This window comes from Filicampus tigris, chromosome 8, assembly GCF_054856515.1.
Source record: "Filicampus tigris isolate MCC_2025a chromosome 8, RoL_Ftig_1.0, whole genome shotgun sequence".
Classification (NCBI taxonomy): Eukaryota; Metazoa; Chordata; class Actinopteri; order Syngnathiformes; family Syngnathidae; genus Filicampus; species Filicampus tigris.
In genome coordinates this window covers 2,234,202-2,258,360 of record NC_141224.1, presented here as the reverse complement: position 1 = coordinate 2,258,360, position 24,159 = coordinate 2,234,202, and the positions used below count along the sequence as shown (strand labels likewise).

Sequence of the window (24,159 nt, the reverse complement as noted above, 5' to 3'; positions counted from 1 at the left end):
GTGCTCTTTCCAGATATGAGCTGTCAAGAATTACACGAAGGCTCACTTGTTTTCTGGGTTTAGTCGTGCGACGTTGACAATGCGAGCACGAGGGCAGTTTGACATTAATTTCATTCGGCAGCAGAGGGTTTTAAGGTCAAAATACAGCCCCCTGAGATGGGTGAATTTAAGTTTGTTTTTTTTTTTTCATCTGCTTATTTCCATAGCTGGGCATTTTACTAAAATTCTAACGTCTGTTATTCGCCGTCCGTCTGCAGCGTGGGTACCCTTTTTTTCGGGGGGAAAAAAATAGTACCCGCCTATAGGCCAGTCCGCCTCTGATTTTAAGACACATGGCAAGTGTTTCAAATGATGCCTTGTCTTACTGAACAACTCTTATATTAGTAATTTCTCATTAGTCCATATGAAAGGCGACTGTTGAGTCAATAAATCAGGAGACACACCACTGTATCGGAAAAAAGACTCATAAATGAAAAATTTAAAATATTAACAATTTAAACATGTAATACTATTTACACTTACATTTTCTTGCTATGCTTCTCAATCTGAAACGTAACCGCGTCTTTTATTGACTTTCTTCTAAATAGCCCAGCTGCGATTTTTACCGACTTGATGGAGCACACCACTCGGTGGGTACTAAAGCTACATCATAAAATCGATATTTACATCAACTTTAACACCATAGAATGAACTAATGAAAAAAGAAATTACTCTCAGGAATATAATGTCCCTCCCTTTGATCAATAACACACAGTATGCGGCTAAAGATGAAATCCAGTGTGAAATTGCATTTTTAGCACCCCTTCTCACTTTAAGATTTTTTTTTGAGCACTTTTATTTTCCGTGAGTTCCTTCTTGGCTCCGCCCCCCGATGACTACCAGGAAGTGGTGAGTGCTGTCTAAGCTATTAGCTGAAAAGTTTAGCTTCAAATTTCTAAATTTGAGCAGCGTTTTGTCATGTGCAGTTGGGCTAATTGGCTACTCCTTTAGTTCTTTAACAGGCTGTTGTGTTATGAAAAGCCTATTGACCTTCTTATTTGACTTACTGAATATTTAAAAAAAGCCAAACACAAACACTGGCTGAATGCTACATTGTGTACCATCTACAAATACCATCCCCTCATCTCACGTATGTTTAGCATTGAAGATTATTCTCCAAGAATTCACCGTATAATTGCAACCACACACACGCACGCACGCACACACACAGTGTTGGCTTTTCTTTACAATACCTTACCTTTAGTGACACAATATTGAATGCACTTTTTTTCCCAAACTACTTAGAGCAACTTGGATGGGTTGCATTCTTAGCTTCTTTTCCATTTTCAATGTCCCCTCTTCAACCCAAGTTCCTAAACTGTATATCTCACATCACACGCTCCCTTATTTGACCTTTCCTATGCTTAAAAAAGGAAACGAGCCACAATTTCTTTGGCGTTATATCTGGGGGTCTCGTAGTAATGTGTTGGTAGCAATGTGGCCTGGTGGTTAGCACAACATGCTTGTTGATTCATTGAAAACACCAAATTGTCCATAGGTGTGAAGGTGAATGGTTGTTTATGGACCTGTGATACTCTTTTGCTTACCCTTGAACCCAGTGAGAAGCATAGTTGGCAGTTTCCACCGAATATTTCTGGAAAGAGCTTTTACATTCCACCTTAAATTGGCTTGTTTCAACAGACATGTATTATTCTTTGGCCAGAGCTTACACCAAATCAACTAAATGGACTCTTTTTAGCATAAAGATGAGTTGAGTTGAGCTTCATTTCTTTAGAATTCATTTTTGCAAGAAATTAGTTGATTTTTTTTTTTTGTGGGGGGGGGTCGTTGGGTGAGATTTTGGTATGTTATGCTTTGAAAGAGTTGAAGACATTATCTGGCTTTCAAATATATTTAAAAAATGAATTACAATTAGAAAGAGAATGCTCTTTAACTGAGATTTTTATGGTCTTTGTCTTGTCAGTCTCGGCTTGTGTCGGTCTTGGCCTTGTCTCTTTCTCGACTCCCAAAAGTCTTGGTCCGCACACAAATATAACTCATGGTATGTATGAGTTGGCCAAGACGTTGACCTTTGGCCTCACTGAAATACTTTCAGAGTCATAAAAAAATTCCAGTTCCCTCCACTGTGATTTACAGTGCGAGGGCTGGAGTGAGCGGCTGGGATCCGAGGGGGTAGCATTCCTTGCTAATTGTGTTTTGTGTGTGCGCGTGTGTGTGTGTGTGTGAGTGTGCCTCCTTCAAAGTATGTGTGTAACTGTGTGATACTTGAGATTGCATAATTGTACCTCACCGTGGGCCAAAACATTTGATTCAAAGCGTTACCATTTCATATTGAGCTGACCTAATGACTGGAATACAATTGTTGAATGGTGCGTATACATTCAGTATCACAAACCTTTGCAACATACCCAGCATGGTCATCTACCAGCAAGTATTTTTCTACCCAGCTCTATGCTCAGCGATATTTATGAATTGTGTTGAGGGAATGACTATTATTTGATGAGCAATGGAGGACATGTCTCCTTAAATTCATTTGGCTGTTGGTCAACGGTTTGTAATGTGCAACATCGCTCCCTACAGGACTGGCGTGGCAACAGTATACAACCTGAAAACGGGCATCCTTGGACCCTTACAGCTGGCTGACCTTCATTTCATTCTTTAGCGCAGGCCTTGGCAGAGGTAAGTGTTTTAAAATTCTGCTGTTCTGTAATTCGTTAGTACCAATAAGTGTAAAATTGGGTAACATCTACAGACTGACAGATTGTACTGACTGTTGATTATTAGTATCGAGCGCACCACATGCGGCGTGATATTGGTTGGCTGGGCTCATTTTGAATCCTTTTGAGGCCTTTCCAAGTTGAGAATTCAAGCAGCAAACGAGCTGCCGTCTGACATGCTTGTCTTTTAAAAAAGAGAGAAGTCAGGAATCAAACAACGATCTGTTTAATCTCCTGCAAAGCTGATGTTTGATTTACAGCATGCGCTCTCCCACAGGCGAGCCTGCACTTTGTCATTGTCTATTTATAGACGTCATCACGATGAAAGCGCTCGCTTTGTCACCCGGCCGGAACTTCATTTGCGCCTCACTTCACGAAGCCGCGAGGACTTAGTTTTGAACACTTCTGGCCTGTATTTATATAGCGCATTTCATACACAAGCTAACTCAGTGTGCTTCAAGATTCCTCTGCAAACATAAAGTATATTAAGTTTCTCCCAGGATTCACCGTCACTAGTGACCAGCTATTAGGGTTCTACCTGAAAGTAACATAATCTGGTGTGTGCATGTTGCTGCAGGCGAGGGGTTTCCAGGTGACCCAAGAGGCGACTTTACCTTGGCGTGTGTCACAGAGGTAGTAGCAAGAGGTTCCATACATTCCATACTGCTGCTTCATTGCACTCAAAAGCCTTACACGCTGTGTATTTGTTTGTCGGATCACAGAGACCCCCCCCCCCCCCCCGGGTGCCGCTTTCTCACCGCATTCCACACACTAACACAACCTTACACATGAAAAACATGTTTTGATATGTAGCCAGAGCTTTAACCGAGCCGTGGGGTGTTAGAGGTGTGAAAAAAACATGGGGAAAATGGCACAGTTGTAAGGGAGGGCTGAAGCGCGCTGTCACCATGGAGACAGATCTCTTTTTTTTTTTTTTTTTTTTTTTTTTTTGAAAGTAGTGTGTGCTGAGTACTCGTGAAAGCAAATTGATTCCCCGTAGAGTTTACCTCTGACTGCGGCCCCCGTTTTTTTTTTCCTTTCTTTTCTGAAAGCAATTACGCTGTATGCTCCCGCTCCCATCGATACAAATACGTTATCAGATTGTGCCTCGGCAGTTCGGTTCATGTGGTGCCGGTAGTGTACGTCTTGTGGTAGCAGTGTGCTGTGTCGTCCCAAACAACAAACAATGTACGGATCCGTTACACTAATTGACAAGTGTAATCTGCTATCTTGGTGAGTTCTGGCCTTACCAGTGAAAGTACAATGGACACTTTGACGGATGCACACTGTCACACGCATGTTAAGACACCTGGAATCGTCTTTAAATTGCTCTTTAAGAAATGCCTAATACCTGACATATTTTCAGGGGATATTCACCAACCCCCCCCCCCCCCCCCCCCCCAAAAAAAAAAAGCTTAATTGTTATTAAAACTCATTCACTGCCAAAGTCGAATTTATATATTGCTTTTCACAGTCCAGTCATTCAATCCCAGGAACATATTTATATTTTTCTCCAAACCTGAGGGTAAAAGAGGGTCTGAAAATGTCTGGCAGTGAATGAGTTAACGTGTATAAAAATGGGCTGAGACTTTGCAACAATAGGAATATACAGAAGAATTTCAGTATGAGGACTCCAAAATCAGCAGAAGTGTTTACCCTAATGTATAGCAGAAGTATTAGAACACGATCGATGTCAACTCAAAAGCTGCCAGTTGTGTGGAGCACACAGCATCCGTACAGGGTTTGCATGCTCTCCTGTGTCCCGGCGCCGCCTCCTAATTTGAAATTGAATACAATCTCTTATATGAATGCACCTTCCACCTCTGTATTTAAGCTTGCGCATTATCCTCATCCGGACTCTGGGGTCTCTCCGTGCGCTCTCATAGCTATTAGGCCGGTGTCATAAAAGCTCTTCGGGCTAATTATCTGGTCCTGATGAGCCGTTGGTCTCAGCGGGACGGCGCCGGAGAGACTCGGCGTGATTGACGTGGCCCTGGCTGATCTTGCGCAGCCATTAGCCCGCCGATGGCATACACGCGCCAACAAAGGCCGCCTCCCTACGTGCCGTCGGCTGTGATGGAAAGCGGTGTTTGTGAATGCCGTTTGATTGCACGCTAGCCATCGCGGGTGTCACGGGGGATTTCCTGGCAATGTGCAAGGCGGTGACGAGTGATTGAGGCAGGGAGGAAATTCTGGAAGTCCTCTTGGGTTCACCTGCCAGAAAGCCCAACAAGTCCCAGAAAGACACTTTCTCCGATAGATGGTGGAACACTGAAAGTCCGCTCACAATCCATTTATGGAACAGATGACAAATATGAGTGTTAAAGATGGAACCATAATAGATAACAACCTCGTAAGTACACTACACTTGAAAAAAGTAATAATCACGATTATTTTGGTAATGATAGAAATCACGATTATTCAAACGATCATTTATTTTTTGGGACAAAACAAGAAAATGTTTAAAAATTTAAAGAAAAGATATGAACACAAATACATTTCTTTGAAACACTATAATTATGTAAGTTCGAAACAACATTTATAAATTTAGTTATTATAGAATAAGAAAAGGTGCAAATGTATAAATTCAAGAATGATTTCCTTGTGTGTAAACAGTGTGGTGGACATAAATAAATCGTTTTTTACGATTATGCCAATTTTGTAATTGTGGAGTGTAATAATCGTAATTATAATTGAATTTCGATTAATTGCACAGCCCTAAAGTACCTTTTTTTTTTTTTAAAACCACATTTTAGACTTTTTAAGCCCCTATCCCACGGAGCGGCGAACATTTGCGAGTGTTTGCGAAGGTAGCGGATGTTTCATTCGCATCAGGGTTCGTCTGGTTTCGTTCAAGGGCGCAAACGTTCGCCAGATGTTCGCCTGTACTTTTCTTGTCGCAAGGGACAGGAATAGTCCAGGGAATCTTAAAGTGGACTTTATGCAGATTTAACAAAACTATAACAGATAACAAAATTATTTTATTATTATAATAGTTTCCCCCGAGAGTACCCAAGACTAGTTTATTGAGGATCTGGGTAATGGCCACATTGTGTTCATTGTCACCAACGCGTCCTTGAAACGTTCTTATTAGCCAGGTGAAAACAGTCATACAATAACTATACTGAGCGCTGTAGAGGCGAAGTTGCTAGTAGATGGGGGCGGAGCCAGTAACAAAGACCAAATACCTATTTTTCCCACAATGTGAGTCCAAGTCTGAAGGCAAGAAAGAAGGATTGCGCTGAGTGGGAGTCGGACTTGTCTCCTGAATTCTCTCGGGCCGCCGAAATCCTTCAGGCCACCAAGGTCGCCTTATCTTTGCGACTTGTGATTACGGCGCTCCTTTAAAGTGTGAGCGGGAGCTCAAGAGGGTCATCAGCTGACGGGCCAAATGGGAGGAATTAAAGTAGCGACCCCTCCGCCCACAAAGGTCCTTTCCTTCGTCCTATCCCAAATAAATCACCTCCTTATTTGGAGATAACGGAGCAAGGAGGGGCGCAAAGAATAAATCCTTCCAAGGTGGATGATTGTGTAGAAAAACAAAAACTTGTTTTTTGCCTTTCATTGGCTTTGCACACGGTGCTTCAGACCGAAGTTGAGACTTGCTGCCCGCCACGTGTCGGATTTATCAGTACTCTGGATGTTCCATAGATCTTTTTTTTTTTTTTTTTTGGACCGATAACAGTACAAGTATTTACTCATTGACTACTCACCGAAACTGCGTACCAGCACCTGTAGTGCTATACAAAATCTCGTCTAACACAAAAAAATTGGAAACAAGGACCTCTCTTTCTGACACAGATGATGATTCGCCGACATGTCAACCTGCCGCAGTATAGCGCCAACTACTGCCGAGGAGGGCTTACTCAATATCAGATAATTATTTTTTTGCCTTAAGTATCGGTGTCTTAAATTAAGGCCGGTATTGACCGGATACCGATACCTGGGGTCCGGTCGTCAGCCAAAATTGCCAGCACAGGACTAACAAGCGTTCGCATTCACACAGTTAAACAATTTTAGAGTCTTCATTAGAGGTGAATCAATTAATCGACAACAAATGAATGATCAAATTAATCAATATTTGGATCATCGTTTAGAGCCATTTTTAATAAATGCTTCTCTTCGTCATTTTTTGTGGTAAACAAATTGGTGGACACGTTCTACAAACAAAAAAACAGTCGCTTCTCAATTTGTCTCTGGAAACGGCATGAGCCTCCCGATTGGGTAATGTTCTGTTTCATGTCGCAATCACCATGTCCATACACATTTGCCATCATAACTATTTCAACATTCATAATTGCCGGTCTCAACTGTTTCCCGAGCAGATGACAGAGGAAAAATAACATCACACATCCACACCACTTATAGTTGCTCAGGATAATCTTCAGAGACGTCGCATTTGCTGACTTTGATCGCAAGGTACAGAAAAGGATCAAATGTATGTGGCCCGATTGTTTGTTTGTGTGCTTACTGCTTTACATACGCCACCGAATTAGAAAAGCAGCAGCGATCGCGTCAAATTAGTGCCAGTCAAAATGATGCATGGTGCCTGGGAGAGCAATCAAACACAGGCGGCGCTTGTGACAACACGTCAATTAACATCACACCGGTTTCCCAAAGTGGCTTCTGCAACGTTGCCGTTGCTCGGTTGGCTTTGGGGCCTCCTGCCATCGTGGAGGAGGAGGAGGAGGCGGAGGAGGAGGAGGAGCAGGAGCAGGAAAGGGAGCGCTGCTGACAACAGATGGCACAGTGGCCTCCTCCTTCCGCAAGTCTTGGCTGAATATGGACACAGCTGTCACTCACTCTGCGTGTGATTGCGAACACGTGTGTGCGCGCCTTTGTACTCGATGTTGCCATCCGATATCCATGTCTTGATGGCACGAGTGTATTTCTGTCAGTGCACAAAGCTCTGATGTCACATCACGCCGTGCACCAACGATCGCAAAGAATCGAAGTGTTGTGTCAGCTGCTTGACGAGCAGCACCAGTCTTGTGCTGTGTTTTGAGAGAAGTTCAAACTGCTTTCGTGCGCCCTCTAGTGGCTCTTTGTACACACGCAGCACACATTTTTTTTCCTCGTGAAAATGGAATGTGAATTCAGGAGCTGTACAGTGTCGACAAAGTTTCATTACAAGTGACATATTTAATAGTTACAAAGGTTTTGAATCACATTGCATTTGTGTAGGCCAATTTCAGGTAGTTTGTTCACAAAATGGCTTCTATTAAATAACCGGCTAGTTCTCAAGAAAGGGTGCAATGGTTTATTGAAACAAAATCAGATGCGAGACTTGGAAGAACTGCAGGAATGGAAAACATCAAGGAAGACAGATCGTGCACGGCACAAGAAACTTAGGGAGTTAAGGACAGTGTTTTGGATAAACGGACAACTACTGGTCCCCATATAGAAGGCTGAAGAGGGTCTAAGCACCCGACCTTCTTGTATTTTTCTTTTTCTTTTAAATCCAAGCAAATAAGCATATTTATTTGAATCCAAACAGTGAAATGGTGTAACTGTAAACAGCCCGGGGTTTAGCAAGTATAAAAAGAAACAAACATCTAATTGCACAGCTTCAATGCAAATACATTTAATGATCTTTTTTTATAATTTTTTTTTACAAGGAGAATAACATCAAAACTTTTTTTCTTAAAGAAACAAAACAAAAAAAAAAACACACATTCAGTCCTAATAATTATCACCAGAAGTTAGATATTTTCATTTGTTAACTTTGCACACTGAGGGGATACTGGTTTTAGTCGAGGATTAATAATAAGGGATTGCTCACATGAGCCACAAGGCAGCTGTTGAAATACGGAGATGATTCACCGTTTGCTCATCAGTGGAATTTTTCTCTAAAATCAAACTATTCACTGACAAACTCACCTACTCGCACTTTCTGTAACACCCTAAGATGCAGCCCTGCTCCTTCTAAGGCGCCATGTTAGCGGAGGTGACTCGCAACTGTTTGCTTGCTGACTTGCTAGCGGACTGCAGCGTGATGGAAGATGCCAGCAAATGTCGAACAGGCAAGCGAGCGAGGCTCCTTGTGAGGTTGACGCCAGAGAAGCAAGGGTGGTAAACATAGCAAGATGACGCAAAGGTAGAAGTGAACACTAAACGCGTCATGAGGCCTTACAGGGCAAGGCAGTCGGTGGTGGCTGGAAGGTGTGAAGTGTGCTGCTGCCATCTAGTGGTGCGCGTCTGAAGCGCACTCGTTTCTCAAGACGGATTAAAAAATGGTCAAGGGACGCTCGTATCTCGAGAGATTCTCAAGTCAAGGTACTTGTATCTCAAGGCACCAGGCTGAGTCAAAAATGTAATTCAACAGCTATTAGGAAAGGAGCAATTTTTACGTGTTCGAAGTGGCACAAGCCATTTGTTGTCGAAGTTATAGGATGAGTTTGAAATGATGGCGTTTTGGAATCGTAGTTTGAGGTATAGTTGGGGTTGAAACTGCGTTAAAGTTGTTGATTATTTCGTGATTGTCGACATGAGCCACAAGGCAGCTGTTGAAGTAAACCAGAAGTAACAAGGTTTGGTTTTGTTTTCGTGCATTTGGTTCCGCCCCCTCACGGCCTTATGGAGGTCATGGCCCGTGCGGTGGTGGTGGTCGGCGTGCGGCTGTCCATCACGCTGCGCATCCACTTGTTGTACGTGCACAGCTTGGTGTAGACGCTGGGGTGCTCGGCGTTCTGACAGCCGTGACTGAACCACTGCACGCCCTGCAGCTGTCCGCCACACACCAGCACTGCGCCGTCGTCATACTGCGTGGGTAGCACAGGATGACATTTAAAAAAAGAATATTGGTTCACCTCAAAGTTCAATGAAAGCAGAAGCGGCTAAGTCAGTAAGGCGGCGGTCATTTGGGCTCACCAAGCAGCCGGTGGCGTCAGCCCCCCCGGCGCACACCATCCCCAAGCTCCAGTGCACGTAGTCGGGGAAAGTGTTTCTGCAAGTTTGATTTTCCACAACTGGCACAGTCAAACACTTCAGCTGCTTAGGAGGCTCATCATCTGTTTCAACAACGGCAAAGAGTGAGACTTTTATTTATTTATTTATTTTTTCAATCTTTCTTTGTGGTTGGCCCTTGGGGCAAATGTTGTGGCACCTGGAGCTACTTTTACACAGAGATCCCCCGAAAATGCCCTAAAGGGGAGGCAAACATTTCCTTTGTAATAAAATGTTTTATGTGCTCCCACTAGTCTAAACCCAGTCATCTGATTAATATTGCATTTGTGGAATAACAATTAAGCAGATGAATCCATCCATTTTCATCACATTGAAAACATTATTTGACCAAACCGTTTGCAATGCGAGCCTGAGGCAACTTGGATGTCAAGTTCAGCAGACAAGCAGAACAGGACAAAACGGAGGCGCCTTAAGATTGATGAAAATGGATGATTTCATCTCCTTACAGAGGAAATCAACCCAAACATATTTCTTTCAAGAATATGTTCTATGCGAGTCCACTAGTTGAAACACGGCATTCTGATTATTATTATGTTTGTGGAACATGTCAGCTTCAGAATACAGGTGGGGCGTGATTGGTCGTTACCTGAGCCCTGATCATTTGTGATGTCATTCACAGTCGACAGAAGTGACAAAATGGCCGCCCCCGGATATGGCTTAACACGGGTGGATTAACTCTTATTGCACAAATGCAATATTTATCAGAATGCATTGTTTCAACTAGTGGGCTTGCATAGAACATATTCTTGAAAAAAAAATGCTTGACTTGACTCCCCTTTAATTGTGAAATATTGGAGGTGAGAGGTGGGCAACTCCAGTCCTTGAGGGTCGCGGTCCTTCCTGTTTTAGATGTCTCCCTCCTCCAAAACACCTGATAGAAATGATCATGATTTTTGTCTAGCTTCTGCAGAGCTTTTTTTGGGGGGGGGGTGAAAATTAGTTGGCGAAACCTGCTTCGGAGGGGAAAAAAAGTTGAGTAAGACTAGGTTTAGCCTTTTTTTAATTGTATGTGTTTATATTAGGGTGGCATAAGCAAAAAGTATGAAACTTGTGTGCGAAGGACCCGAAACCCCCTCTGCAAAAATCCCAAAAGCTCGAATATGGCAATGACTTAACGCAATGCGCTTACATTGTTGTGGCACGGTGGAGCCCCAGCCGCTGACACTGCAGCTCTCTCCAGGCTGAGGGCAGCGATCCGGCAGGCCGATGGGCTGGACGTGTTGGGTCAGGCGCGCCGGCTGGGCCAGGCGCACCATGGCCAGGCTGTGGAAGGGCGAACGGTACGGGTTGTGGCGGATCACTTCCGCCACGGCAATGTGCTGCTCGCTGCCCTCCTCCACCGTCACGTCGTGTTCCCCAAGTGACGCGGTGACGCCGGTCAGTCTGGAGAGGTCCAAAGGGGATCTTAGGCCATTTTCAGCTAGGTCCGTTTGCTAGCTACGTCAACCCAATTCAATCGGACATGCGCTCGTCCCTGGCAATGTTGCGGTTGACTTTATGCGGCTTAACTGAATCGCAGATTTTTATCTTTTTTATTATTGTACTTTATATTGCATCTTATTGGCTTTATCGCAGGATTTCACGGTGATTTATTCTCCACGCGGATGTTACTGCAGAGTCACGCATAAGCATGAGCCACGAGGGAAGCGTGCATAAAAGACCGACTTTTCAAAGTTTGGGATTATTTCGCACTGAATAAAAGAAGCTTAAAGGGCAACGTGCCTATATTGCAAAGTTACACGTTAGCATTGTTAGCTAATTTCATGTAGCCGACCACCATTAGCTAGAACGAATTGTCAATCCTCCAACAGGTGGTCAGGATAAAAGGGAGGATGGACACAGCCGCTGGTGGCCAGTCTTGCCTTTTAGAGACTCACGCACACACAGCCATCATAGCAGATACTACAGTGTAATGCTGCTTCTATAGAAGTGAAAATTCAAATGGTGCTTTGACGTCATATTCGCGGGGGCTTGCTTCTCTTCAGGCTCTGACCTGTTTGAGAACCAGTAGCTGCTTGCCTAATCACAACACTCTGGCCCTGCCTATGGTTGTCACAGTAACAAGGTAATCAATGAGATGAAACTGCCCCACAAAAATTGTAATTTCAGTGGAGATTTTGTGGCAAAATGACAAAAAATGCCGAGGGACATTTTTCCAAAGTTGCGTCGGTTGACAGTGACGATTTGCTGTGATGGTTCTTTTCTGGCTTACGTGCTGGGCGCGCAGGCGGCGGACGTCACCAGCCACCATTTGTCGACGAGGGCGGCGCTGCATCTCCTCCATTGGCTGTGAAGAGACACCTGCCAGGGTCTGGAGTGAGGCGGGCACAGCTTGTTGTCCTCCAGCGGGGACGCTCCTGCTAACAGTAAATATTCTTTTAGCATCATTCTAACCCAATCAGGCGTTTACGTGGCCAATCGCTTACCTGCGAGGCCCAAAACCAGAAGCAGAAGGAGACGCTCCATGTTGGGGTTGTTTGACGAGTTCTGATTTCCGGTCACGCAACCTGCCCCCCACTTATATAAGGAGCGGAGGAGGATCTTAATCTCCCATCACTTCCCGTCCGGACGTGACCTTTGTAATGAACGTAGAGAACTTGGAGGGTCACGCCTTGTTTCCAGTAATGTCCTCGTCTTTCTTAAAGAACAAGGGAACATTCTTTCAACAGCACATCCAAGATGTACCGTGTCACGTTTGTGTCCATTTTCGCACTGTGGCATCATCCAACACGGTTGGGCACGCTTTTTGTGCTCTAGGGCAATGTGATGGGCCAGCTCATTCAAAGATGAGGCACAAAATTAATTCATTCATGAGCAATTTATATACACATTTTTATGTAATAATGTGCTCATTTTCACCTGTCCATTGTAAAAATAAAACTATTTTACAACAACATTCATTCATTCATTCAATCCCAAAGACAACTTTATGTCTTTTCAGAGTCCAGCCATTTAATCGGGAGGGTCTAAAAATGTCTGGTACTGAATGAGTTAATGAATGAATGAATTAATTAATTAAGTAATGTTCTTGTAAAATAGTTTTATTTTAATAATGAAATGGACAGGTGAAAATAATACATCAATAAATAAAAATGCGTATATAAATTGCTCATTGTACTCATGTTTTTTATTAACAATTTATTTTTGATAAATCAATAAATTATCAAAATGGTGAAAGATGTAAATGACTCATTTTCTAAAAAAGACAGCCTAAAAATACTCCAAATATTACAGGACTCCTGATACTGTGAACACTTGGTGGGCCGAAGTGAAGAGAACTTTGCCCGCCATTAACACAAATAAGTGGCATCATCAACAAATACTTTGTTACATAAGAACAAATTGAGGAAATAAGTGTCCCCGATTCTGTTAATAAAGTTAATATTTTACCATTGCACCTTTTCCCCCGCATGTTCTTTTCATAAAATATACCTGATTGCACAATTCCAATCAGGCTTTCAAGGGCAAAATATTTGCTCGTCTCTATGTCCCGTCGTAACGACTTTTAATTATTATTATTTTACAGGCCAACAGAATGTATCGATTGCAAAAACAAATGAGTACACTCATGTTTACACAAGAGAATGTTTATCAAAGTGAATGAACACCGAACAAAAGTCCGGTGTGTCTTCAAGCCACAATGAGCCCGTTTGGAAATGTGCACTGAGCAGATTGAAACTGCACTTGGCAAATCTTGGTAAATTTTGAGAGTTGCTGAAAAATGCCAATAAAAGAAATGAACGGAGACTACAATATAATGCCCGTTTATACCGTCCATGTCACTGCCAAGAATAGCAATTACCATGTAGTGACTATGGTCACTAGTGGAGCTAGGTGAGGGCAGCGGGGGCACTGCCCCCCTGCCCCCATCCCCCCAATGAAATATGGTTAGACCCCAAGTGCCAGGCCAAATAATTGATTTTTGTGTATTTCCTGATTTTTCCGGGAATTCTTTTCCACATTTCCCCCCATTCTTCGTAGAGAACATGGATGGAATGTCTATCAGCTTTTTCTGGAGAACTTGGAGAACTTTGGGGGTTTGTGGGAAAAAAAAAAAAAGGTTTGTTTTGCGGTCCCCCTGAGATAACAATGGCTCAGGACAAGGACAAAAGTCTAGCTCCTTTTGGGACTATGGTGCTAAGTTTCAACGGTTTTAGGGTATTTTTGATGTCGCGGAATCGGCTCTATTTTTTTGAGATATTCCAAAGAACAGTGCTAAGAATACGCAAGTTATGGCATTGGAATTGCCTTTGTGCTCCAACTTTGATGAGGTTATATCTGTCTTTTTGAGCACGTCCAGACAGTATTCTTTCATTTTTGATGCGATTATCACGGAAGACGCAATCATTATCGCAGAGAGCCCTCGATATGCAAATCATATGGAATGTGAAAATCAAGCAACAATTTAGAAAATGAGGCAACATTAGTAGCAAGAGAATTCAAAAACAGGTGAAGCACAAACAGTACTTTTTTGTAACGCTCAAAGGACATTCCGTAAACTGTCAATGCACATTAATTATCGATTGTCAAAAATATCGACATCTCAAAAACTCGAGCCAATTCAAGGAAACAGTTGCCATTTTTAGAGGCAGCAGCCCAAAATTACCCACATACTATTAAAATATCTTGGGCACTCGGGAAAAAAAATACAAAAAAAAAAACGTCCCATATATGGCTCTTATTCTTACACGTCAGAATAAGTTATCAAAGGTGACAGCTTTGTATAAATACTTTTAATGTTTCAAGACATGTCAAATGGTTGAGGTCGGTTATGTGTGGCAGCCGCAATTCGGGTGAAGGTTCACTTGGTGATCTCATTTCCAGCCACTCGATGGAATTTTCATTGTCGCTGCTGTTGTCCCGGCTGTCTCCTTTCTTCAAGTCGTTTAAGTCCCTTTTTCATTCCCGCGGCCGCTGTTGCGCTTTTGAGTCCCGCGAGTTCGTCGTGTTTACTGCTGACCCGTTAACAGATGATAGAGCTGGTCCTGTAAGATGCTGTTGTAGGTGCTCAGAACGGTGGTGGTTTCCGTGTAAAGATTCCTGCGGAAACAATTTGTTTAGAGCCTTGGAGCATTTGGAGCCCATCAAGATTTCTTACTTGGCTTTCTCCTCCAGCTTCAGGCCCCTGACGGTCTCCACGTAGTCGGAGACGGTGTTGACGGCATCGCTGTAGTAAGACTTGATTGTGTTGCAGAACATGGTGAGGGGGCCTTGCTCCTCATCCTCGGCCTGCCTCGGCATTCGGAAGCCTTCGGCGCCTGCGTGGCACCAGCACAAGGGCTTTTGAGAGATGTCAGACTGGCAGTGTGATCGCAATACATCGAGTCTGATGTACAACCTCTCAAGGCGGATTTGCTTCAAGTTCAGGCATATCGTCACATCACCCGCAGTGTCAGTTCAGTTTTTATCGACTGTTTTGCTTTTTCTGGTTTTCTGCGACACTTATTTCAAAAGAACAAGTAGTCTTTACAATACCTTTTTTTTTTTTTTTTTTTTTTTTTTTTTGCTAAAGACATCCTTAAGTCCAAAGTCCTGTCCTGGCCTTGCCAATGTAAAATTATCATAACAAAAATACTGTACTATTTCTCTTATCACATGAAAACTTGTTTGTCCTCTAGATTATTATTTTTTTAATCGTAACTTTACTGCTTTATTCTCAAAATTAGGCAATCCCTTTATTTCCTGATGATTAATTACATTAACATCAGACAAAAAAAAAAAACGGTTCATTGGGGGGCTTCCTCCTTCCTGCTTTCCCATTATTATTTCCTACAGGGAACATTGTTGCACAATCAAATTTCAAGTTTGTCATTCTTCTGGAGCAAATCGTGTAGGAACTTTAAGGCTTCTTGCTTTTTCTATCTTCTAGTTCAAGAGTGTCCACTTACTGACAGCAAGGAGCGCAAGCAGCACAGTAACAACCAACAGCTTGTTCATGATGGTGGATCTGCAAACAACAAAGTCAACATTTACCCATCCTGTCCACTAGGGTGCGACATTGTCTGTCTTGTGTTGCCTTTGCGCAAACTTTTTCAGGTAAGGAGTCTTTTTAATATTACCACCCGGCAGGCACACATCATTTACTCAAATAAAAGTCGGACTACTCACTGTATTCCCCTCCGTAGGCGTGATGAGAAAACGGATCGGCTCCTCGGCCGGCCTCGTTCGTTTATATAGCGGCGTCAATGTGTTGACTTGTCGCTCGGGGAGCCAAAGTGCACTCTGGGGGAGATAAACCTGCGTTGTTGTCTCCCCCCTTCCCTAGAGTTTGCGAGTCCGTGTTGCGTGGCGTGGCGTGGCGTGGCATGGCGTGTTGATTGAAATGCACTGTGTGCCATTACGTGGAGGACGACGGCGATGAAGATCCGGTGGGGGTGGGATGGTCGGGCTGGGTTCATCAAAACGCAGTTGCGGTACTACACAATGTTGCAGGCAACGCCATTATGATTGACTTAAGACCAACTTTTTGGGCTGGGCGCCCTGCTACTTAAATGTCTTCTCAACAAGGCCGCGATGTGTTTACGTCGTGTCCCGACATGTCCCGCGAAGTTGGACTCTAGTCTAGCGGCTGCGACTTGAACACGTCACCCGGGCTCATTTTTTAGGGTTAGCAAAGGTGGAGGTCAGCTCGATTCTCACTGCCTGTCTTGCGAGCAGGAACGGCTCCAAGATTATTTTTTTCTAGCCCAGTACTCGTGGTGGCTGAGAACCCCCAAACACAAAAAAAAAAAACATTTATGAATATCATCTTAAATGCTGGAGGGGCTTAACTAGGACTACGCAGATGTCCCCAGTGTAGCCCCATCAATGCTCTCCAGCAGTTTGTCAAGGCTTCTGGAAGTGAAACTGACAACAGTCCACTCACCGGCGTAAAACAACAGCATTGCTGTCTTCATTAGCAAAGATGCTAATTATTAGCAATCTACATTTTTTTTAAATAAAATACACAGGTTGAAGATCATTGACAAAGAACAGTGATTTTGCTGCTTTATTACAACGGGGCCTTGAAACACAAGTTGAATTCTGTGACCACGCTCGTAACTCAAAACACTCATTTAAATGAATGGAAATGACATCAATGCATGTCAGCCACCCTCCTGCTGAAAAAACTTAAAACTGTTCTGTTTTTTATTTTAGTGAGGAAAAATAACACTAATATTTACCTTCATAAAAAGAAAGAGTAATAATAACATAAATAGAATGTAAATTAAACATTTCAGTGATCCATTCTGCAATTCAATTCAATTGTGCTCTTCTTTCTGCTGTGCATTTCTAGGCCACTGGGAGGCAGTCTAATAAAAACAGTCATGCAGAGTCAAAGGGAAAAAGACTTCTACTGTTACTGCTACTGTAAGTGATCAAGTCATTTTCACCCTTCAACAGCAAAAGGTTTGAACAATCCAAAAATAACCTCATATGGAGATTTGTGTTCCCTCTTCAAAGTGCTCTCAAATTACTGTTCAAGGATGGCACAAAACTGATGAACAGCAAAACCAACATTAAGTGCCAGAATTAATTTTGTGCCTATTTTCACAAAATTCAACTCACTCATGATTTTAATATTATTCAGGTACTAGGTTTGTCCCGCATGTCATTCCAAATCCCCCAATTATTAGGCCTAATCACGTTCTGGTGCAGGGCAGTAAAACCCGTGCAAGCGTAACTCAGCCATTTCTGCCATCTAGTTGTAAATGGTGAGATTACAACCACTGTAGTAGAGGAAAGGTTGGAATGAGCGAGAGTAGTTTTTGTCCACATGTGATATGGCATGACGCCTTCTTCTGAATCACTGGACAGACACGCTGAAGGTTTGGTACTAGTACCGCCAGCTGTACGTGGGCTCTCTCAAGTGGTACACAACAGAATCACTGTCTAAGTACACTTCAGTTGTATTTAACTTTTAACTTCAATACATTCACATTTATCTTTAAGAACTGATTTCTTTAAAATATTTAAGTATGATTTCTATGTGCAATCAATTTTAATTGAATCATTTAAGTACAGTTTTCCTATATTTAAGCACAGTGGTAATCTTAAAATAGTACTAAATACGTATACTTTTTAAAAAATTACTACAGTACTGCATTACTGTTGGTCCTAATTGTGGTACTTGGAGAACTAAGTAATTTTTTGAGGTGGTACTTGATGTAAAAGTTTTGCGAAGCTACTGCCTTTGATCATTCAGAAGCTCCAAAATTGCATAACTGAATAGACGTTATTTTGCTATAATTTTTGTTTCTGGCATTTAAAAAAAAAAAAAAAAAGATACACGAGCAGAAAAGATCCCTTCTGTCTGTCCGCAAGGGTGCACCTGAACTTTCCGTCTCACTATTTGTCTCGGGTATGTCGCACTGTACTGTTCATCTATTTGTGTAGATTCCTCTGAGAATGCGCAAAATCAACTGCGGCAATTGCGCAAAATCAACTGCGGCAATTTGGCACGTTTGGCAGATGCAGACTTAGGAGATCAACTTACACAAGCCAAACCCCAAGTTTCACTTCAAAAGAGTTATTGGTATGTTTTTTTTTTGTTTTTTTTCAATAACGTTGCACAAACATGGGTCAGCTATGCATAGACACACTCACACACTCAGACTGAGTGGAAACAGTGTTTTTGTGTGTCTTGCACAACATGTTGTCGTCCAAAATCGTGTCAGACTCAGCCCAGTGATTGTGTGCAAGTCCATCAGCGTGAATCAGTTAGTAGCACCTCAGTGAGTCTGTTCATTACTCTCTGTACTTTTATCCCCCTATATTTTTAACCTCTTCTCTCTTTCTTGTTCTAATTTTAGTTGGTGGGGCGATGGGGGGTTAATACAATAAGACCATTAACTCATTCACTGCCATTGACATATTTGTCTTTTCACAGTTCAGCCATTCAATCCCTGGCACTTGTTTATATTTTCTCCAAGGTTAGGGTAAAAGAGGGTCTGAAAATGTCTGGCAGTGAAGAAGTTAAGGGCAGAGTACTTCATTGTTTGATAATGTCTTGAATAATGTTTGTGTTACTAAATAGATGATTGGATGAAAAGATGTCGCTTGGGGAGGTTTTGAAAATGTTCTGGGAAACGGCAACATGTATTTTAGTAGAATTTGTGGAGAATTACAACGCCATGAAGTTAACACTGATAGCTTGGTGTTTGTTTGAAAGGGGAAAAAAAACAGTTTCTGGTTGTGATGAAAATGAAATCAAGCTTAAACAAACACCTGCCAGCCATGAATTTTTTTTTTCCTGTTCATTTTATTGCACACACTCACAGATACAAACATGCGCACTCGTACGAGGACTACTGTCGGCGCACCAAACACAAACATGTTGCACACGCTGAGTACATTTGGTGTGGACGGCGGTGGCGAGTTTTTGATGTTGATGTTGAAACAAAACAATGCTGGGTGCTCCTCGGTGCTTGAAGCGCTGCGCGGTCTCCATCAGGCTTCTGGGAAAAGCGGATGTTGCGTTTTACTCGGCGGGCAGGAACTTGTCCAGGTAAACCTTGATGTTGTTGATGGCGCTGTCCAGGTACTGGCCGACGTGCGGGCGCAGGTAGTGTCCGTACATGCCCAGGACGGACGAGCGAGCCTTGTCCACCAGGGGGCCGACCTCCTCAACCAGGCCGCTACGCGGGAAAACGAGGCGCATGAGTGGCGCAAAAAGCTCAAAGGCTCACTGCGGCTTTTGCGAAGGCTCACCTGCCAACCTTGACGATGGCCTGGAGCTCCGGCTTGGCCTGCAGGTCCTCCATGTACTCTTTGGCCGCCTGGCCCTGAGTGCCTTCTCCCATTTTCTCAATGACGGGAGCGGCAGCGGCCTGAACCTTGCCGTAAGCGTTGATCAGACGCTTGTAGAAGACGCTCTTCAAGGAGTTGTATTTGTCTACGAGCTCCTGCTCGGGTGCGGGAATGTCGCACAGGCTCATGGAGACTGCCGGGAGGAAAAAAAACAAAGCCGGATGCATCAGGCTGACGGTCAGAACATCTCAAAGCAAGTTGCGCTCAAACGGCGAATCGTCATCTCAAACCCATCCCCAAATTTTCGCTGTTTTAGGATTTCGAAAAAAAAAAATCCTTTTGTAATTGAGCTTTGAGCAGGAACGTTTCGGTTTGCACGTGAAGCCGTTAGTAAAAAAAGCACAATTATGCCAATCCAATGAAAACTTAGCACGAGGTAACATCTTCTCAAAGTTTACAATTCAATGTCTTTTCTTACCCTGCAGAGCCAGGATCAGCGCGATGGCGTATTTTGTGTTCATGTCTGAAAGGAGAAGCAAACGCTGCGTTGATGAAAACCTGCGCACCAATGTGACATTTTGAAATAGCGACGACCGGCACACCTTCAAGCTAGTTTGCTGTGTGGATTTGAAAGAAATGCGTACCTGCTATTGATTGCGTCTGGATCCCAGAAGTGACAGTCTGCTCTGAAAGTGAGTTGTCTGCAACTGGGAGCTCACATCTGGACCAGATGATATAGGGGGGGACTGCAAGCACACGTCATCTGATCAGGACACACACAAGGGCACACACGCACGCACACCCCCACACACACACACACACACACACACACACACATCACCTAAACAAAGTCCAGTGTACGTGGTATTCGCTTGAAAACCCAAGTGAGTCTTGCGAAATGTGCCTGGACGTGGTGCATCCGCGGCCGCGTACGTTCATCGTGCACCCAGAGACCCACCCGATAGCGCGCGTCTTAATCTACACTTTGCTCGTAAAACTCACCGCGGATTAGATTATCTCGCGCTCGCCATCAGCGTTTCTGCTGCGCCGGTCTCGACGCCACCTCGCTGACCTTTCACTGAGTCCGTGTCAGCTTTGCAAAAGTTGACCCTTTGTCCCCTTTTGCGAGGCATCGCGTGATTCTTGAACCCGGCAAGAATTTGAATTTGGATCATCACCAAACGTGGTCTGAGATGATTGAGAGAGATTGAGATTCATGCACTGGAAATATTCATCGGCCTTTCAATATGATCACCCAAATTGAACGTGCTCTTCCTTAGCCCGCAGTTCGCAAAGGTTCATGGAAATCTGTTAGTGGTAGTAAAGGTAAAACAAACACTGATGATGAAAAAAAAAAAAAACGGTCAGTCTGCAGCGACACTTTCCTGCGTATTGCCGCCAAGCGTTGATGTGTGCTACTAAAGTTTTATTTACTAGGGGGTCGGGTCCCCTAGTTCTGTCATGAACTAGTTCAGCGGCGAAATAATGATGTGGTCACGTGGCACAAGAAGCACACTCAGTGTTTTTCATTCAAAAAAAAAATAAAAAATCCCAGAGACTTGCCACCCTGAACAGGATAAATGGTGGTTGGATTACATTTACTGGCGTAAGCCTTCATCCATCCATTTTATTTCAGTTTTCAGAGCGGGTCGAGGGGCCAGCTACTTGGCATAATAAAGCAAACATTGCAAGTCTAAGTCATTTTGGTGCCTATGTGTGTCTGGCCTGTGCTGACCCGATTTACCTCCCCGATGTGTTTAAAGGGGGAAGTCAACCCAAACATATTTTTTACAAGAATATGTTCTGTGCACGCCCGCTAGTTGTGACACGGCATTCTGATAAATATTGCGTTTGTGGAATAAGAGTTAATCCAGCAGTTTTTAGCCATCTCTGGGGGCGTCCATTTTGTCACTTCTGTCGGCTGAAAATGAAAATGGCTCAGGTAACGACCAATCACGGCTGACCTTTTTTCTGAAGCTGCGCCGCGATTGGTTGTTACCTGAGCCCGAAGCAGTTGTGATGTCATTTTCAATCGACAGAAGTGACAAAATGGCCGCCCCCAGAGACGGCTGAAAACAGGTGGATTAACTCATTCCACAAACGCAATATTCATCAGAATGCCGTGTTTCAACTAGTGGGCCTGCTGGGAACATATTCTTGAAAAAAAAATTAAATAAAATGTTGTCGTGAAGCATAATGACATACTCGCATGCTTTGCACATGTTGTTGCTTTAATGAAGCCCGCATGCACGTACAAAGTATACGTTTGGGAACGTTGTTAAATGGCTCCGTGCTCAGTGGCGTTGGCGGCAAAGAAGGGCAAGTAGTGGAGGATCCTCTCCCTGGCCGAGTTCCCGACGCCGGCCGCCCATTGGCTGTAGTCGTCCACCACCGGCTGGATGTGTTCTTCGTAGTATTCGCTGGCAAAGTCCATCACCATGTCCTTGGCGCTCTCCACGTTCTCTTTGGCTGCACTGTGTGTGTGGGGGGGGGGGGGCGGTCACAAGTACGCAACCGCAGCCTTGCTACAATATTCAGGAGCACCCAAGCACTTGCAAGTTTGTGTGTGTGTGTTCAATTGTGTTTGGTAGTGCACATGTTTGTTTGAGTGTTTCTTTGTGTGTCTATTAGTTTGTGTGTGCGTGTCTGTGCTACTTTGTGCGTTTATATGGCTGTGTTTGTTGGTTTGTATTTGTGATCGTGTGTGTGTGCGCGTCTTCCTTTTGTGTTCCTTTGTGTGTGTATGGGTGTTTGTGCACTCTTGTGTGTGGGTGTGTTTTTTTTCAGCGTGTGTGTTTGTTTTTGTGTTTGGATGTGTACGTTAGTTAGTGTGTGTGTGTGTGTGTGTGTGTTCCTTTGTGTGCCCATGTTAGTTTTTTTCATGCGTGTTCCTTCGTGTGTGTTTGTGCTCTCATTTGTGTGTCTGTGTGTGGGTGTGTGTTTGCGCACTTGTCTGCGGGAATTTTGCATGTGTTTGTACGTGTGTGGGTGGGTGTGTGGGCTTGTGTGCGTGTGCGTGCGCGCGCGGATGTGTTAGGCCGTATGGAAGTGTGCGTGCAGCGTCGATACCGAGCGTTGTCAAGCAGTCTTTGCAGGATTCCCGGAGAGTCGGGCAGATCCGCCGCTGGCGTCTGCGCCCAAAGCGGCCCGCACGCTGCAAGTAGGAGGAGAAAGCGTGTCAGCTCAAAGAAAAGAAAATATTGCGGATAGAAAAAAGGGCAGGAGAAAACCTACCTTGAATGAGTAAAATGAGCGCGACGACGAGAAATCTCATCTGCCAACAGACAAAAACAAACTTTATTGGTATTGTCTTTTGAGCGGCTTTGTTCTGTCCTCTGAAGCTCTCGCGGTTGTCGCTTTTGTTTTCAGTCATACAAACAGAATTGAATCTCTTTCAAACAAAAACAAAAAAACGAAAAAACAACCAGTCGGGATAATTCCTAACAGTGTACCTTTTTTTTTTTTTGTTTAGTTTTTTTAAATTCAGCTGCTGCGGCACACACAAGTTGAATGAAACGAGTGTTATTGAATCATTTTATTTATATAAGGCAACAGGTCGTACATTGGTCCCCATGGCCTGACTTTTTTTGTTTGCGTTCCTGGTGGCGGTTAAATAATTGGCTTTTGAATGTTTGCCTTCCAAAATGTCATGATCACTTGAGGATCATGGCTGTCTTCGTGGCCGTGTTCTTTTCCGGCGTTGGCCCAAATGAGGAATATGACAATTGCAAACTAATGAACGTGAAAGAAGCTGCTCTCTCTCTCTCTCTTTACTCGTCACCCATGTCTGCAGTCTGGGACCGGCGTCCCAGCGAGCGCCCTTTGGATCGAGTAGCGGAGCCCGTTTGGCAGACGCTGATGTGTTTGCCGACCAGTCAAAGTCTCTGATCTGATCTCGAGGGACCGATTAGGGCTTTTCGAGAAGAGCGTCCATGTGATAAACGTGTTGGGCCCCGGCCCGCCGTTTCTGTGGGCAGAGTCCATGGCAAGAAAAAACACAAATCAATTTGATCTCTGAAGCAACAACAGTCCCCATCCCACAGCTGTCCAAACACGCGCGGGGGTGAAGACTTTGTTTGTTCCGGGGGGGGGGGAGAAAAAGCATCTCAAGCAAAGTTGCACGTGGGTCGTCTTCTTCATGCGGAGGCGCTCAAGGAAAATCATTGTCACTGCCGAGGAGATTTCGTGTTCGTGTGAAAGTATTCAACTGTAGTGGTGTACACAACAGATATTTGGGCCCACCTTGTGCATTTACTTAATCCTATTGTCAGATGTCTGTAAAAGATGGTCCTGAGTGATTATTCTGGGGTGTAGGGTGTGTTAAGAGTGGCCCTCCGCTATCTCGATATTCTCATAAAATGGTCACGCTGACAATCAGGAAAAAAAAAAGGCATGTTATTATATTCCAATAAGCATTTAACCTGTGTGTTGATGTGATGTGCAATGTACCAAGTCAGTGAAAACTAAGGACATAACTAAAACTAAAATTAAAGAAAAGATTTTCATCAACAGAATTAAAAAAAAAAAAAAAAAAAAAATTAAAAAATACGGAAATGCTTTAAAAAAATGGAAAACAAACTGAAACTACTACTTACACTTTTAAAACTACCTACCTACCTACCTAACTAAAACTAGCTATAATTATAGGAAAAAATGGCTATATTTACATGGACAACATTTATTTTGTCCAGTCAAAGTTCGAATTAAAATTATGATCGATTTTCATGGACACTAAAAATATTGATCC

At 43.5% G+C, this 24,159-nt stretch overlaps 4 protein-coding genes and 1 long non-coding RNA gene across 10 annotated transcripts; 1 reads left to right on the top strand and 4 right to left on the bottom strand.

Moving 5' to 3' along the window:
* The first annotated feature begins 789 nt into the window (after positions 1-789).
* Positions 790-21,271, top strand: LOC147142985 (uncharacterized). Of its 3 annotated transcripts, XR_015087827.1 has the most exons (5): positions 790-888; positions 2,581-2,679; positions 15,553-15,719; positions 16,960-17,033; positions 18,060-21,271. It is a non-coding gene; the product is annotated as an uncharacterized LOC147142985 (long non-coding RNA). The 3 variants fall into 3 exon arrangements; XR_015087826.1 differs by having other exon boundaries at positions 800-888; positions 16,960-21,271; XR_015087828.1 differs by lacking the exon at positions 790-888 and adding an exon at positions 2,331-2,369 and having other exon boundaries at positions 16,960-21,271.
* Positions 7,962-12,298, bottom strand: LOC147142988 (trypsinogen-like protein 3). 2 transcript variants are annotated; one of them, XM_086037819.1, is made up of 5 exons: positions 12,110-12,298; positions 11,896-12,040; positions 10,813-11,066; positions 9,588-9,727; positions 7,962-9,478 (listed from the first exon to the last, which is right to left on the bottom strand). In XM_086037819.1, the coding sequence occupies exons 1-5, from the start codon at positions 12,147-12,149 to the stop codon at positions 9,284-9,286; spliced, it is 774 nt and encodes a 257-aa protein (XP_085893945.1). In that variant the 5' UTR covers positions 12,150-12,298; the 3' UTR covers positions 7,962-9,283. The 2 variants fall into 2 exon arrangements, with proteins under 2 accessions (XP_085893945.1, XP_085893944.1); XM_086037818.1 differs by having other exon boundaries at positions 11,896-12,043; positions 12,110-12,202.
* Positions 14,402-15,900, bottom strand: apoc2 (apolipoprotein C-II). Its single transcript, XM_086037821.1, has 4 exons — positions 15,792-15,900; positions 15,572-15,630; positions 14,782-14,941; positions 14,402-14,723 (listed from the first exon to the last, which is right to left on the bottom strand). Exons 2-4 carry the CDS (start codon positions 15,618-15,620, stop codon positions 14,633-14,635), a joined length of 300 nt encoding a protein of 99 aa, XP_085893947.1. The 5' UTR covers positions 15,621-15,630; positions 15,792-15,900; the 3' UTR covers positions 14,402-14,632.
* Positions 18,905-20,175, bottom strand: apoa2 (apolipoprotein A-II). Its single transcript, XM_086037820.1, has 4 exons — positions 20,057-20,175; positions 19,891-19,935; positions 19,374-19,605; positions 18,905-19,300 (listed from the first exon to the last, which is right to left on the bottom strand). Exons 2-4 carry the CDS (start codon positions 19,931-19,933, stop codon positions 19,144-19,146), a joined length of 432 nt encoding a protein of 143 aa, XP_085893946.1. The 5' UTR covers positions 19,934-19,935; positions 20,057-20,175; the 3' UTR covers positions 18,905-19,143.
* Positions 21,272-21,625: 354 nt separating the features above from the next.
* Positions 21,626-23,297, bottom strand: apoc4 (apolipoprotein C-IV). 3 transcript variants are annotated; one of them, XM_086039395.1, is made up of 4 exons: positions 22,975-23,297; positions 22,647-22,686; positions 22,482-22,566; positions 21,626-21,886 (listed from the first exon to the last, which is right to left on the bottom strand). In XM_086039395.1, the coding sequence occupies exons 1-4, from the start codon at positions 22,984-22,986 to the stop codon at positions 21,691-21,693; spliced, it is 333 nt and encodes a 110-aa protein (XP_085895521.1). In that variant the 5' UTR covers positions 22,987-23,297; the 3' UTR covers positions 21,626-21,690. The 3 variants fall into 3 exon arrangements, with proteins under 3 accessions (XP_085895521.1, XP_085895522.1, XP_085895520.1); XM_086039396.1 differs by lacking the exon at positions 22,975-23,297 and adding an exon at positions 22,866-22,923 and having other exon boundaries at positions 22,647-22,688; XM_086039394.1 differs by lacking the exon at positions 22,975-23,297 and having other exon boundaries at positions 22,647-22,932.
* Between the last annotated feature and the right edge of the window lie 862 nt (positions 23,298-24,159).